We start from the raw sequence: 16,295 nt of genomic DNA on the forward strand, positions 1-16,295 counted from the left end.
CTAGGTGGTGATGATCACCCCGGGGTATGCGCTAGCGCCCTTGACAGGCACTCCAGGACCCGCCAACGCTCGTGAAAACCCGGGTCGGTCGGTCCTCCATTCATCCGACCGGAGGTGTGGATAACGAGGCCACCTTCACAACCTTCTCCCTTCTGTCCCTATGTTGTAGTAAGGTAGGGCGGTTCGCTTGAGTTGCTCAACCGCATATATATATATATATATATATATATATATATATATATATATATATATATATAGAGAGAGAGAGAGAGAGAGAGAGAGAGAGAGAGAGAGAGAGAGAGAGAGAGAGAGAGAGAGAGAGAGAGAGAGAGAGAGAGAGAGAGAGGGAAGATTAAGAGAGTACCTCCTTAAACTTGAAAAGTCAAGATGTTTTTATTTTTAGCATGTAATTTAATATTCTAAACCATTCATTCTCTAGTTACATACACACATATGAATCATACAAAAAATTAGCCAAATCAGAAAATTAACGTTTAACCATTTGATTAGCACAATGTTCATTTCATTTTTATCTAACGGACTACATTGGTTTACACAATTTTGAATAACCAAATGATTATGGATTTTTTTTTTTTGATCAAAAATGATTATGGATTTGGTTGATTTTTTGTAAACACAATTCTTGTATAGAAATTTAAAGGATCAACGGTTGAAATTATTGAATTAGGTCTCATACCAGAGTAAAATAGTAAAAATCCTCAAATTTTTAAAGTAATGATTTCCTCTCTAGAACGGGCCTATATATATATATATATATATCAGATCCTATCCAGAGCGGAGCTCCGCTTTGAAAATTAATGTGTGAAGTTCGAGTTTTGGGTCACTTTTCGGTCGCACGTCCACATCTCGACCGTTCAGTTTTTAGGTACTAATGTATAGATCGTCTCTGCAAATTTTCAGCCAAAATGATGATCGTTAAGGCACTGATAATTGCCTTAAAGCTAGTACGGTTCAGGTTGACAGATTCAGTCCATCCATTTGTTTAAGCGAGTTAGATACCTTAACGATCATCAATTTGACTGAAAATTTGCATAGATGATCTATACACTAGTACCTAAAAACTGAACGGTCGAGATGTGGATATGCGACCGAAAAGTGACCCAAATCGAACTTCACACGTTAATTTCAAAGCGGAGCTCCGCTCTGGATGGGATCTGATATATATATATATATATATATATATACACACACACATATAGCCCTTCCACTAAGAATTTTTTTTTTTTTTTGTCATTTTAAGAGATCTTTTACGGGACTCACTTTTCGATACACATAACTACATATCCACTTTTCGGTTTTTAGGTCTCCATACTTTGCGAGTATTAAATTCACTAAACTAATACCATTCCTTGTCCATTTTGTTTATTTTGCAGGGATCATTGGAAAAAATCCACATGGCTAACAATCTCTACATAATACCACCAAACCATCTCAGTATTCTAAAAGCATGCTTATCAAACTTTCTATCTTAGCTCTTTAGCTATTTTGGATAGCGTGTTTAGATTTTTATCCATTTTAGAGGCTGTACCAGACTCTTAAGTAGCTCTCCATTTTAATTTTTAGCTATTTCGCTCATAAATATGGAGAGCAAGATGAAGCTCTCTATTATTTTTGTTAATTTAAAACAATCATTCTAAGTTATTGTATGTAATTTATAAACAAATGTAAACTATTTTTTTCATTAAAAAAATCATATAAATACAAAACTAGCTAAAATAGAGAAATCTGATGGAGACGTATTTTAAAAGTGGCTAGCCAAAATGACATTTTACCTACTTTAGCTAAAATTTGACTAAAAATGACTAACATTGTTAAAGATGCTCTAAATTAGTTTGAAACGCTGATAACTCCATATATGACATGTGGAGTCTAATGAATTTACACAAAATTTAAAGTTCCCATTTTATCTTTTTGCACTTTTGAATCTATACAACATATAGATACCTTAATGGTCATCAATTTGGCTGAAAATTTACAAAGGTGATCTATTCATATAGACCTAAGAATTGAACGATCAAGGTCCCAATATGTGATCGAAAAGTGGGTCTAGTAAGCGATCCCTTAAAATGACAAAAAAAAAAGAAAAAGGATCCCTCACTTCTAGGGATCTTGACCGTTCAATTCTTATGTCTATATGAGTAGATCACCTTTGTAAATTTTCAGCTAAATTGATGACCATTAAAGTATCTATATGTTGTATAGATTCAAAAATGCAAAAAGATAAAATGGGAACTTTAAATTTTGTGTACATCCATTAGACTCCACATGTCATATATGGAGTTAACGGATTCGGATCATTAACGGATCAACGGATCAAAATTTTCGATTCAAACCCGTTTAATAGGCACGGATCTGGAGCGGGTCCGGATCAAAATCCGATCAATTTACAAATCTAGGGTCATGGATAACAAGATTCTAGATTTGCAAATAAGTGTGCCCAATAAGCGGTGTTGTGGATTTTCGAAAGGATGGTTAATAACTCTAGAGAATAATTTTATTTTATCAAATCCATTCTTTAGGCTTAAAGGAAAGCCCAGGAAAGGAAACTCAATCATTCGCCTCCCTCCTTTGACCTGCAAGTTAAGTCCCCGCCGGATACTTCATTGGTCTAGAAGATCTGAGAATTACGGTGTCAAGGCGATGATTTCAGCAGACCCAGTATTAAATGCAAGTGATTGCATCGTTGTCATTATATATGAAGAGCTTAAGCAAATGGCATTCATCAGGCTAAGTAAAGATACAACTTGGACTTATATAGATCAAAGTGTTGATAATAGAGGGCGCTTAATTGAAGAAGTGACATACTTTCGAGATAGGTTTTATGCTGTGGATCATTGGCGTAGACTTTTATCTTTTGATATCACTGCTCAGTCGAATTCAGACGTAAAGTTGGTAGCACAAAGCATCGAAGGAAAGAAATTTGACAAGAAATATATTGTGAATTCAAATGAGAAAGAATTATTGATGGTTCAAAGGTATTATATCCATGGGGGGTCAAGCGTGACAATAGGGTTCAAAGTTTTTGAATTTAAGTTTGACAAGAGTGAGTGGGTGGAGAAAAATGATTTGGGTGATGTTGCTCTCTTTCTTGGTGATAACACTTCAATATCTCTGGTTACTTCAAGTTTGTCAGGATGTCAATCGAATAGCATATACTTTTGCCATGATAATAATGAGAATGATTATGGACGTCGGTATTGTGATTGTGGTGTTTATGACGTCAAAAGTCAAACCATTACACGTACGTTATGATATACCCCTTTTGAAGATGACTGATCGACCAACCATATGGGTTGTGCCATCTTTTCATTTGTAATGGAATCTCTGACCTATTGTACCAGTTTTTCCTCACCATCGGTGCCTGTCTCTTCCTTATTCAGATGAGAAGGGTAACGGCAAAGTCTGGTTCAACTAAGGAGTAGGTCGTCCGAGCAGATAACGATCATTTTTTTTTTCGGTTCTGCATGCCGTCATTCTTCTCTTGTCATGTAATCCTGCCTTTGATATTGGGATGCTTTGTTCTATGTTTTCTTAACCTAGGGTTAAAATCCTACTCTCTAGTTTGCTACCCACATTTATGAGGTTGTTATGAAACTTTCTTCTACTCCAGCGCTGAATTTTGCACCTCTTTTACGTTTTCTTGGCACACAATATCAAATTAGAGTTTTGTTATTTTAGAATCAAACTTGAATAGATCGGATTCTAGGAACACCAAAAGAACTCAGTTGATTAACATATTACAAACCAATTCAATAAAGAAAACATAAGAAGTATAGAAATTGAAAATAGACTTAGTTCTAATATATGAGAACGATGACGAGAATCTACTCAAAGTCTCTAGCTTGGTGCTATTCAAGTTTCAAAAACAATCAAATAAATTCTAATAAAAAAATAAAACAATCAAATAAAAAATAATGTATAGAAATGGTAATGTTTACCGTTGGAATTAATTACCAGAAAATGCAAATGTCACGTACTTATGTACAATTCTTGCAACATGTTGAGAACGTTTTCAGCTTTTTATATGAGAAAATAACCTACAAAAAAATTATAACAATTTTTTTTTTTTTGATGAAAAGAACTGTAATTGAATTAGCGATGAATATCACTTAAGATGGCATTTCTTATAAAGTCGGGAGCATAAAAGAACCAAAAATGAGAGAGCGTTGAAATCTGAATGAAGAGCAGTATGAGCAAGAGTATGAGCCACATTGTTTACTCAATGGTTAACATGAGCTAAAGAATACATAGAATAATTTCTAAACATCACTCGAACTTCATCCACAATATTATGTAATATCCAAAGTATATAAATAAATACTATGAGGAAATTCGTAGAAATTTTGTTAGTTTTCTCGATATATAAATAGAGAAAGTTTAAGCTAAGATTATTAAATGATTATTTTACGATCTCGATAACCAGATAACGCTCAGGAGTATTTTCCTAAATTTTTCTTGAAATCTTCAATTTGTGGACTCGGTAATAAAACATGCGAGGTGACGAGTCTGTAAGAATTTTCGAGAAGGTTTTCAGACACCCGCACTATTTATTATGATTTTTTTAAAAATTTAGAAATTATGAATAATCAATCAAAAAAGAGAAAATAAAAAGCAATGAATATTTATAGGATTTCAGGTTTATCTTCCTTGTTTGCTTTTAGCAAGCAAATAGCATTTAGAGTTTAGCAACTACCTCATACAGCCTTTTACCTTTTGGTTACTGTGTGATGATGATTCTTTAGTGATGATCTATATTTTCTTTTCTCCGATTTTTACGGTGACTAGGTTACTGATTGAATATTAGGGAAAAAAAATATAAACAGTACTCCAACTATGGCCCATTCTAAATTTTCATACCCAACTTTCCGAAACTATCACATTAGTACCCCAAATACCCTGCCCGACCCAACATACGTACCTGCCGTCCATGACGGCGTTAACTTGCTAATTTTAGAAGGGTAATTGTGTCACGCCCCTGATTTTTAACACAAATAAAAATCGATATATAATCCCATAATTATACATGCGTGAACGTCCAGTCATCAATATCAAATATCTGGAAACTTTTTCCCTTTAAACTACACACATATTGATGCCCTGAACCTACTATGTCAATATTGACCCACTCCACAGAGTCATATATTACAGAAGCTTACGAATTAAATTGTCAACAACAAGATAAAACGTAAATGCTCCACAGAGCTCACTACAAGCGGAAGGCATACACTGGCAAAGCCAACAAAATTTGCTTCCTACCCGTTCTGCTGCCAACAAGCTACCTCAGCTTCAGCCACGATTTCCCTGACCTGCAGGATTAACCCCTACACCGTTTGAATGGTGCACCGGGTTGCCACACAACAAACCCGGTAAGCTTTTGCAAGCCCGTATGAGTAAACTCAAAACCACAAAACAGAAACACATTCTTAAGTCACCTCAACCTAACCATGATAAGCACATAACTCACAACTACAACCATCTGTTTCAAAATCTTCCATAACATGCTTACGTAGGTCAACTTGTGACTAAACTACATGCTCAGATTCTCAACCTAGCATCCCATTACACAAATTTCCCATCAAACAAAACCTCCTCATATAATGTTTGGAAATCCCTTGACGCACAATGACTAATCACAAAGATCACTCTCGTTTCCTTCCCACCGGAAGTCTTTGTCATCAACATGACATCAAGGTGAAAACAATGAATCACCTTCCTATTCTCACACAGAGCACAATCGTCACCACTAAGGTCTTCAAGATAAATCAAACCATCAATCAATAAGATCAAGAAGAAAACAAGGCAATTACAATTCAAAACAAGCAAAACAAGTCATAGTAATCATCATAACCCCACACTCCGACATCCATAGGTAGCTCTGACTATCACAGCAGTCCTCTCGATCTTTGTTAACTTAATAACAATTCAACTCCGCTACCGAGCTGTCATCACATAGATTTCACCGATCATCACACAGATAACCATCATCCTACTGATCATCACACATATAGCGATCATCACACAGATACCGCCGGTCATCATACAGATAGCGATCATCACACAGATTCATCACACATATAGAAATCATCACAAAGACCCATTACTGGTCATCACACAGATATCAATCATCACACAGACTCATTACTGATCATCACACATACTCATTATTGATCCTCACACAGATAGCAATCATCACAAAGACTCATTACTGGTCATCACACAGATATCAATCATCACACAGACTCATTACTGATCATCACACAGATAGCAATCATCACAAAGACTCATTACTGGTCATCACACAGATATCAATCATCACACAGACTCATTACTGATCATCACACATACAACAATCATTACACAGATTCATCACACAGATATCGCCGGTCATCACACAGATAGCGATCATCACACAGATTCATCACACATATAGCAATCATCACAAAGACCCATTACTGGTCATCACATAGATATCAATCATCACACAGACTCATTATTGATCATCACACAGACTCATTACTGATCATCACACAGATAGCAATCATCACACAGACTTCACCGATTTTTTCACACAGATAACCCTACACAAACTTTACATGATAATCATCACAAAGATTCATCACACTGATGTCATTGATTCATCACACAGATATTCCTACACAAGCTTTACCATATCTTAAATCTCACTTAAGACGATCATATTAGACCCATGGTATCTCAACACATGATATTCTACAATCACAACTCAATACACAATTTCACCAATCATCACACAAATAGTAATCATCCAACTCATCACACAGATTCCACCCATAAATATCATGCAAATATATATATACATGGTCATCCACTCAGGAATGTCATTAATACCACTATAGTCACAGTTAATCCCATAACTCCAAGACAATATGGTAATTAGGCTCATAATAAATATCGTGAGATTTACTCACCTCTGAACCCCGCTGCGTCTTCACACACTAACCAAGACAAGCACAAATCGCTGCAATCCGCTCAACACAAGCCTTTCAAGTACCTAAACACATAAGGTCTCGACTTAGTAACAATTCACAAACGATTTAAGTCCGAAACCCCTGTTTTGAACTAAAATCCCCAAAGTGACGCCAATCGAGGCGAAACCACATCCGAGACCTCCCAAAGTCTCCAAAATACTTCCACGATCGATGTGACAAAACCACAAGTCGATCGGACGCTCAATTCCTCACGGATCGAATTATCGAACGGTCCGAAACCGTAAAAATCATAACATATTCATACGATCTCCAAAAATTATGTATTGTATATCGAAATACTCGTATCGACGAGTAGATCGAACTTAGGAACAGAAACTATCCCTGAGGTGGCTGGAAACAGCCGGAAAACACCACACACAGTGGCGGCACCGCCGCCGGACCAAAGTCAGAATTTGGCAAAACTTCCAACACCAAAGTTCTTCATCTCAACTCCAATTGAAACTTTCATAACTAACACAAAGTCTAAATCATAGCCGTTTGGCCGGAATTTACCTCGCAATATCTGAAATTCGATAAACCCTAGAATTTCAAAGCTTCGATTCGTCCTCCACAAGTGAAATCGTCCCAAGCCGCTTTGGGAGAAGCATCAACGTCCTATGGGCTTCAAAAGGCCTCAAGAACCACCGGCTATGGTGGCCGGAAAAAGAAGAACCGATGGAGGCGATTTCATCCCCGATGAGGTTCTCTTCTCGGCCTTGTAGCGCCTCCTACAGCTCGTATTTCACTTTGATTTCTTCTACAAACTCGTAAAGGATGTTGAGACGAGAAAACCCCACTTTGTTTCACGTCAATCGGTGGCTGGATGAGGAAGATATGGCCGGAAAACTAGAGAGGGCGAAATCTGGGCTCGGGAGAGAAAAGGGCTCGGTTTCGGTTTTCTGAAAATTCAGTCATTCTTTGCAATTTTCGGACTTTTCTCCTATTTATAGAATTTTCCCAATTTTCAATCGTTCATAACTTTCTCATACAAACTCCGATTCTCGCATTCCGCATGTCTACGAACTCGTATCGATGCGCTCTACGACTTTCGTGAATGAAGTTTTCGGAGAATCCCAACGTATAAAAAGTCAACCTTTGCACCCCCCCCCCCCCCTAAATCCACTCTTTTCGAATAACAATTCGTCCGAAACACTTCCGCTCCATCCACGAGCCACTAAATCGTCCAATAACCACTAATTAAATTCCGGAAAATCCTCGGAAAATAAATACGAATTTCCGGGGCGTCACAATTTGGGTCATTTCCTTATCTGTTTCCTCCACCAAAGCAAAGTTGCAGATCCCATCTCCCTCCTCTTGTCGACTCTAGTCTCCGATTCTCTCTCTTCGATTCGTTGTATACCATGGGTGATAGATAGAGACACTTATATGAGTGTGTTTCTCTTTAAGAGAGGAAGAAAAAGGTGTAATAATTTCGACTGGAGGAGGCCACAGATGGCGGCGGGGTGATGGGAAAAGAAGAAGGCAGTCGGGTGTTTTTGTCTTCTGGGCTCAGTATCGGGTTTTGGCCATGAGAGGACCGCATCACAACCCACCTTCTACCATTCTACCAGATTTCTTTGACCAACAAAAAAATGAACCAGATTTCATGAATTCAAACTCATCACCCAAATCCCAGAATCCAAACCTGAATTTTACAAATATGCACAAAAAGCTCATAATCTGTTTCCGGTCTAAACGATGAGCTTGAATCTGAACTCGTAGATCTTCTGAGATAGGTTTAGGGACGGGAATGTAAAGCAAATAGACCCCGACCCAGAACCCAGATTAAAATACATGGGCTTTCCAAAAACCCAGAAATCTGAAATCTGATATTTCAATCAAACCAACACGGTTGATTACTGAATCTAATTGTAATCTAGATAATCTGAAAGCTCGATTTTTGGGTTTTGAATTCTCGCCGACGATGCTAAACACGGTGAGGGAGATCATTGGAAGTCCATACCAGATGGCAGAGACTTTATCGGGGATTCAAGGAATAAGAAGAGGTATAAAAGAAGCTGATTTTCCTACCCAGTTGCTGGGTTTTGTTGTACATTTGTTGTACTATGTTTTGAATTAATGCAAGTTCTTGGTTTTGCTTGATAGCATGTTTCTGGGTTTGTTGGATTTGAATAGGGACGAGAGAGAGAGAGAGAGAGAGAGAGAGAGAGAGAGAGAGAGAGAGAGAGATAGAGAAGGTTTTCTGGGTTTCAATGAGGACGAAAGAGAGAGACAACATACTTTTTTTTTTTTTAATTTATTTCTCTTCATTAATTATTAATATTATTATGATAGAATATTACAAATGGTCACTCAACTTTTACCTATTGACACTTTGGTCACTCACCTTTTAAATATATATATATCACTTTGGTCGTTCAACTTTAACTCTATTATTCACTTTAGTCACTTCTTTAATTTTTTTCATTAAAAAAAAATATTTGCCACAATATTAATGATATTTTCGTCCAACCAATTGTGAAAAATTGAGAGATATGTATTAGAATGAGTGGGAGAAGTGATCAAAGTGAGATAAAATGCTCATTGGGTGACTAATGTGATTGACAGTGTAATAGTTAAGTGACCAAAGTGATATATTTGAAACTTGAGTGACCAAAGTGTCGAATGAGTCATAGTTTTTTTTTTTTTTTGATCAAATAAGAACTTCATTAATAATGAACTGCTTACAACGAGTTTTAGGCGACATCTCTAACCCATAAATGGTCACTAGAGTTCACACTGAAACTCTATAATGACTGACTCTAGACTTGCACTACAACTGTATAGCAAAAACAATAAGCGCAGGAGCAATGATCTCACTTCGCGTCCAGTCAATAAGAACTCTAAAGCTAAACAACTTACTTGTGTCAACACTAACTCACCAACCAGAGTCCTCCTGACCAGCCTTTGATCGATCAAGCCAACACTCGTTGTGACCTAAACTCGACCAAACGGATTGTCGGACATTCAGACATGGGACTAAAGAAAACCCAACTCTATCACCACCCTATTGTCAACACCGTCAATCCACAACTGCTCCAAATCTCCATCTCCTCCGACCCGAACCCAGACAGGAATGACCCACTAGAAGGCCAAGGATGATTGTCTATGCTACAGCCAGACATTTTCGCCACCTCTGCTGACCCAACTCCAGAACAGGATCGACCCTCTAGACGGCAAAGAGAAGATTGTCTCTGCCACACCCTTAGTGCCTTATTACCAACAATACACCAACTGCCAAGCAAACAAAAAACTAAAAGCTGTAAAACAAATAACACCTAATGGACCTAGAGAAGTACCCCAGGCCCAATTACCACCAGGCCCAGACCGGGCCCACACTAGGATTAATGCCAAGACCGCCACCGCCTTCAGACCCCAACTGCCGTCAAACAATCATCGCCGACCAATCCCGACAGAACACACCCCCACCACCTCCATCTCTATCCTCGAGAGCCCAAACCGGAGAACAAACCCAGCGCCAAAACACTCGCCTCCGCCCTCTGCTGCGCAATCCGAGACTGACCGCCGCCATCATCATGCCATCCTCCCTTCCGCACCATGGATCCACACCAGCCCAGCCAACCAAAGCCATTCCCAGGTCAGGTCGAAGAGACCCAACCCAGATCAGATTGGTCTGGACAGAGCAGATCCGCACCACAATTGTCACGCCTCGAATTTTGAATAAAGAAAATTCAAATCCGAAATGCGAGAACAAACACAAGAAAACACACATAGAAATTTTTTCATTTAAACTAAGCAACAACAAACTGAGCTCACAATGTCAATACCGACTCGTTCTTTAGAGTCACATATTACATTACAGATAGTTTACAAATCAAACTGAATGACAATTCAATAAGTAAACACACCCACTACAACTCACTACCTAGCGGAAGACTTAAAACTAAGAGCACCCTTCCACGTCCACGCCATCGAACGTACACCTTAGCTTTGATAATGATCACTTGATATTCAAACCTGCACCATAAACCCTACACCATAGAAAAGTACACCGGGATTGAACAAAACAAACCGATAAGCTTTTTAAGCCCGTATGAGTAAACTCAAATGAAGTGACTCACGTCACGCATGATTATAATTTCTCAATTCGTGAGATGAATTAAAGCAACAACATTTAACTCCACAAAACACAATCAAACATCAAGTTCAAATTAATCAAGAACATGCTCAATAATTCAACCCAACTAAAAACCCACATGCTCTGTCTCTCAATTCATTTTAAACATTTTATGTCCCCACAATCTATCAGAACACCATTCCTTTACCTCAACGGCACAACCAGGAAATCATACTCATTTCCCAATCACTACAGATCACAACCCACAACTGTACCCACAATAAGAATTAAGCAAAATCAGTAATCAATGCATGAAATTTAGTTCAGGGAATTACATTAAAACAATCAATTCAGAAACAGTAATCCCTGCATAGAGTTTAGTTCAGGAGATTACTAAAAATCAAACAAAGAAACCATAGTAATCCCTGCATAGAAACTTAGTTCAGGAAATCACTTTAAAAACAAACAATAGAAATCATATAAATCCCTGCATAGAGTTTAGTTCAGGAATTTACATTAAAACAAACAATACAAAAAGCGGTAATCCCTGCATATAACTTAGTTCAGGAGATTACATTAAAACAAATAATAAAAATCATAGTAATCCCTGCATAGAGTTTAGTTCAGGGAATTACATTAAAACAATCAATTCAGAAACAGTAATCCCTGCATAGAATTTAGTTCAGGAGATTACCAAGAAAACAAACAATTCAATAATAGAAAGAAATAGAAACATTCACTAAAAACATCCATTAATAACGCCAACCACCACACAGCTCATCACACAGGTCACCACACAGGTCATCACACAGATCACCACACAGGTCATCACACAGATCACCACACAGGTCACCACACAGGTCATCACACAGATCACCACACAGGTCATCACACAGATCACCACACAAGTCAACAACTCACACTAGGGTCGATGATCACCCATCAACACCAAAGTCGATGATCACCCATCAACTTCAAATAAATTATCTCACAACAACCCACATCATTTACACAAAATCATCACACAGATCAACACATAATATTGTTTCCTCATCTCCAATAGCCTCAAACAATAATGAAATCATTCTCCAAATATTGTTTCTCAACTCAAACCATCACCAAAACCATACCTATTTCTTTCAAAACTCAAAGCCAACAAAACCATCTTTTATTTCCAAAACCATATATTTTCCTCAACATCACATTATACAACAATAGTAATCTACACACTCAATTCCACCAAGATATATATATTTCACGTAAAGATATATATACGTAGTCATCCACTCAGGGATACCACTAATACCAACTATAGTTTTATAAATTAATTACTCGAAAATCATTTATATCAAAACCTTGTTTTAACTTACCCATGAACCGTTGTCGATCAAGTTCATATATTTTAAAACAAATAATTTATTTTGATAAATATGATTTTGCATACTAACAATTAATTCTACTAAATTAAACAAAACTAATTTATCGACCAAAACACCGTGAGATTTACTCACCTCTAAATCCAGCTGCGTCTTCACACAAACCAAGACAAGCACAAAATCATCCATACTCCGCTCACACAATTTCGTCAATCACCTAAAGCAAGTACAACCTCGATTCAGCACACGAATTAACAAAAACCATTTAATTTCGAAACTCCCGAAACACATTAAAAATCCGAAAGTGACGTCAATCAAGGCGAAACTTCATCCAAGACCACCCGGGGTCTCCAGAATACTTGTACAATCAATCCATCAAAATTACAAGTCAATCGGACGGCCGAATCCCAACGGATCAAACCGAAAACCCTAAAACTTTGAAAATTCATAACATGCTCATACGATTTCCAAAAATTACAAACTATATATCGAAATGCTCGTATCGACGAGTAGACCGCACTGAGAAGAAGAAACTGCCCCAGAGGTGGCCGGAAGCCGCCGGAAACCACCACCACAGTAGCGGCACCGCCACCAAACCAAAGTCAAAATTTGACAAAACTTCCAACATGAAAGTTCTTCATCTCAACTCCAATTGAAACTTTCATAACTACACCATAATCAGATTATGAGCCAAAAAGTATAATTTTACCTCGCAAGCCGAAGGATTCGAAAAACCCTAGTTTCAAAAACTCCAAAATTCGATCACCACAGATCAAATCGCTGCAAGCCTTCTTGGGTGTAGCTTCTACTTCCTCTGGGCTAGAAAAGCCCTCAAAGAACTCGAGCTATAGTGGCGGGAGCTGGGAAAACCAAGGCCGGCGATTTGAGGCGATTTGCGACTCCACCGTGCAACTTCTCGGCCTTGTAGCGTCGTCTACGGTGCTTCCCACGACGAATCACCACCATAGACGTGTAGAGGGGACTGAGGAGAGCAGGATTCCCTTTGGAATCGAAGCAAAAGGTATCACAGCAATGACTACGATACCCCCCCCCCCCCCTCCAAAACATCATCCTTCCATCCTTGCCTTGCCATGGAAAAGCACCACCACCGAGCCACGCCACCACAGACACAACACAAGCCAACATGCTCCGACCACACTCCACCGATCTGGACCCTCCCATTCCAACGAAACAAACTATAAAACTAAGACAACTAAGAAAGCAAAGACCCCTCCCGGACCGAGACGCAGCGGCAGATTCGCCGGCTACGGTCGGCCGGGAGAGCCAACACACAGGATCGGGTTTTCTTTCTCTTTGGAGCGTGAGGTGCGTTATGTCGGTTTAGGGTTTTTTCGAATGAGTCATAGTTGAGTGACCATTTGTGAAATTCTCTCTATTATTAATTTATTAATACGAATTTTAAAAACTTAACCACTTGGTCGGATTTACCCCTAAAAATACGCCATCTGGCATGCGGCTTAACGCCGTCATGGACGGCAGGTACGTATGTTGGGTCGGGCCGGGTATTTGGGGTACCAATGTGATAGTTTCGGAAAGTTGGGTATGAAAATTTAGAATGGGCCATAGTTGGAGTACTATTTGTATTTTTTTCCCTGAATATTAAGTATAAGTATGTTCAACTTCAAATATTGGTGACAGCATAATTGCCATTTATTCTGATATTTTGATAATAATTTTTTTTTTTTTTTTGAATGGGGGTTAAGAGCTCCATCAGATGTTATTATTGATGGAATTTTGATAATAATTTTATGGTTTCTAAATTTTGAGTTGACAGCAAGGGGCCAAAGATAACTTTTTTTTTTCTTGGGAGCTTTATAATTTAGAGAGTACATTTCAGTTATTAACTAGGTTTATGTGGGTTACCTTGTCATCCTGTTGATGTTATATTTATCATTCAAGTTATTTCTTTATACTTTAGTCTTGACACTGCTTGTCCTCAGTCATTTGTGTAGTCTCGAATTTGATGGTAATATTGTTAATTGTCATTATAATTTATATACTTTTATTTATTCATTAGCCTCTGTAATACAAGGATGATAACAGGCAAGATACACCTGAGACAAACGGTCTTGCAAGCCTTATCAAGTTCTATAGTGGTTGGTATGATTGGGATCATTGGATTTCTGCATAAGACAGTTTTTTAGCTGGGTACTGAACACTTTTGCTTTCATACATAGCCGGATAATTTTATTTGGCAACTAATTCTCTCTTGTTCAGTGGGATGCAGCAACTAATTTTAGTTTTAAATACACACCCCTAATTACTTAATACACACTCCTTACTCAATACACCTATCATTTAATTTCTCATTCTAACATTTTACTAAATACACAACCCAAATTACCTAAAATATCCTTAAACTTAAAAATCATGAAATACACTATTATTTAACATTATTTGATTAGTATATATAATTGACCATATTAATTACTTGTGTTAGTTATTGGGAAATCCATAAGGATTCATTATTGTTCCCTTCAAAGTTCAAATAGATGCTTAGAAATAGGTTTTATATTATTTGATCAAGTATTAAATTTTGAGTCGAACATTCAACCAAAATTGTATCAGTAGTTTATCCACAATGGCATAACTACGAAGTTGTCATTGGATGGTCAAACACATTAACACTTACAAAGTTTTATACCTGTGATGTTTTATATTAGATAATAAATTGTCTAATAATCACTTTTAGATAAAAAAAAATGAACTAAAAAGTGGGAGTAAAGCGATATGTTTTAAAAAAATTTAATGCTATTGATTTCGAAATTCTAAATTACATGGTATCTCACCTACAATTCATTTAAGGAAAATTTAAATTAGATGGTTTCTAACTTTATTCTTGTTTTAAATGAGGATGCCATGTATAGAAATTCATTGTGTTTATAATTATAGAATAATATAAGGAACATATGATTATTATTATTATTTTTCTTTTAATACATAGATGTCTATTTTGGTCATTTAACCTACCTATAAAATCTGATTTGAAATATAAAATAATAGAGATGTGTATTAAGTAGTTTGGGGTGTGTAAAAAAGAGCCCTAAAAACCCAAAATCCAGCCCAAGGCCCAAACAGAGAAACAGGCCTAGCTCAGGCCCAGACCCAACACAGGTCCGTGACAGAACCTCGTCGCCGGAGCAGCAAACCCAGACACTTTTTTTTTCTAAATAACTCCCTACATTTTGGGGAACCTAGTGGGTTTCGGCCCAATCAGGACACTTCGTGTGTTTCTAGTCTACAAGTTATGGGTTCTTTTTACACCTAGTTAATGAATCTTCCGGAGTACCACAATTGAGTGCATTGACGAAGGGAGATTCACAATAGTTTTCTTTGTGTTGATGGAGTTTGTAGGCTTTCAAATAAGTGAACTTCATTGTACTAGTGGAGGGTACCCGTATTCCCTTACCTGCTTGACCACTGATGTAGGGTACAAGTATATAGGGTTTATTTGTATGTGTCGTTCTGGCTTTGAGATTAAATGAAATCTTTATTACTCTGTCAAAAAAAAAAAGTAGTTTGGGGTGTGTATTTAAAATTTCTCTATTACTTTACAGTTTGGAAGGAAAAAAAAAAGTATTAGTTTCTGTTTTCTTGTCAAAGTTAGTTTTAGTTGTACTTTTTACACCTTTAATTAGTCAGCTCTTATCTCTATGCATTTGTGTATGTAATTATATGTTTTGGATCAATGGAAGCCTGGGAGGAATGCAATAATCTCCGGAATGCAGGGACATATCAGGTAAGTTGCTCCTTTTAATTAATCAGTTGGGAAAATTTCGCAAACAGTACACC

The 16,295-nt window shown here is 37.4% G+C and overlaps 1 protein-coding gene across 1 annotated transcript; it reads left to right on the forward strand.

Moving 5' to 3' along the window:
* Positions 1-2,421: 2,421 nt before the first annotated feature.
* LOC133716153 (putative F-box protein At5g60060) lies at positions 2,422-3,436 on the forward strand. The gene is made up of 2 exons (XM_062142882.1): positions 2,422-3,262; positions 3,363-3,436. The coding sequence occupies exons 1-2, from the start codon at positions 2,422-2,424 to the stop codon at positions 3,434-3,436; spliced, it is 915 nt and encodes a 304-aa protein (XP_061998866.1).
* The last annotated feature ends 12,859 nt before the right edge of the window (positions 3,437-16,295 follow it).

The sequence above is a fragment of the Rosa rugosa genome, chromosome 6 (assembly GCF_958449725.1).
Source record: "Rosa rugosa chromosome 6, drRosRugo1.1, whole genome shotgun sequence".
NCBI classification, from domain to species: Eukaryota; Viridiplantae; Streptophyta; class Magnoliopsida; order Rosales; family Rosaceae; genus Rosa; species Rosa rugosa.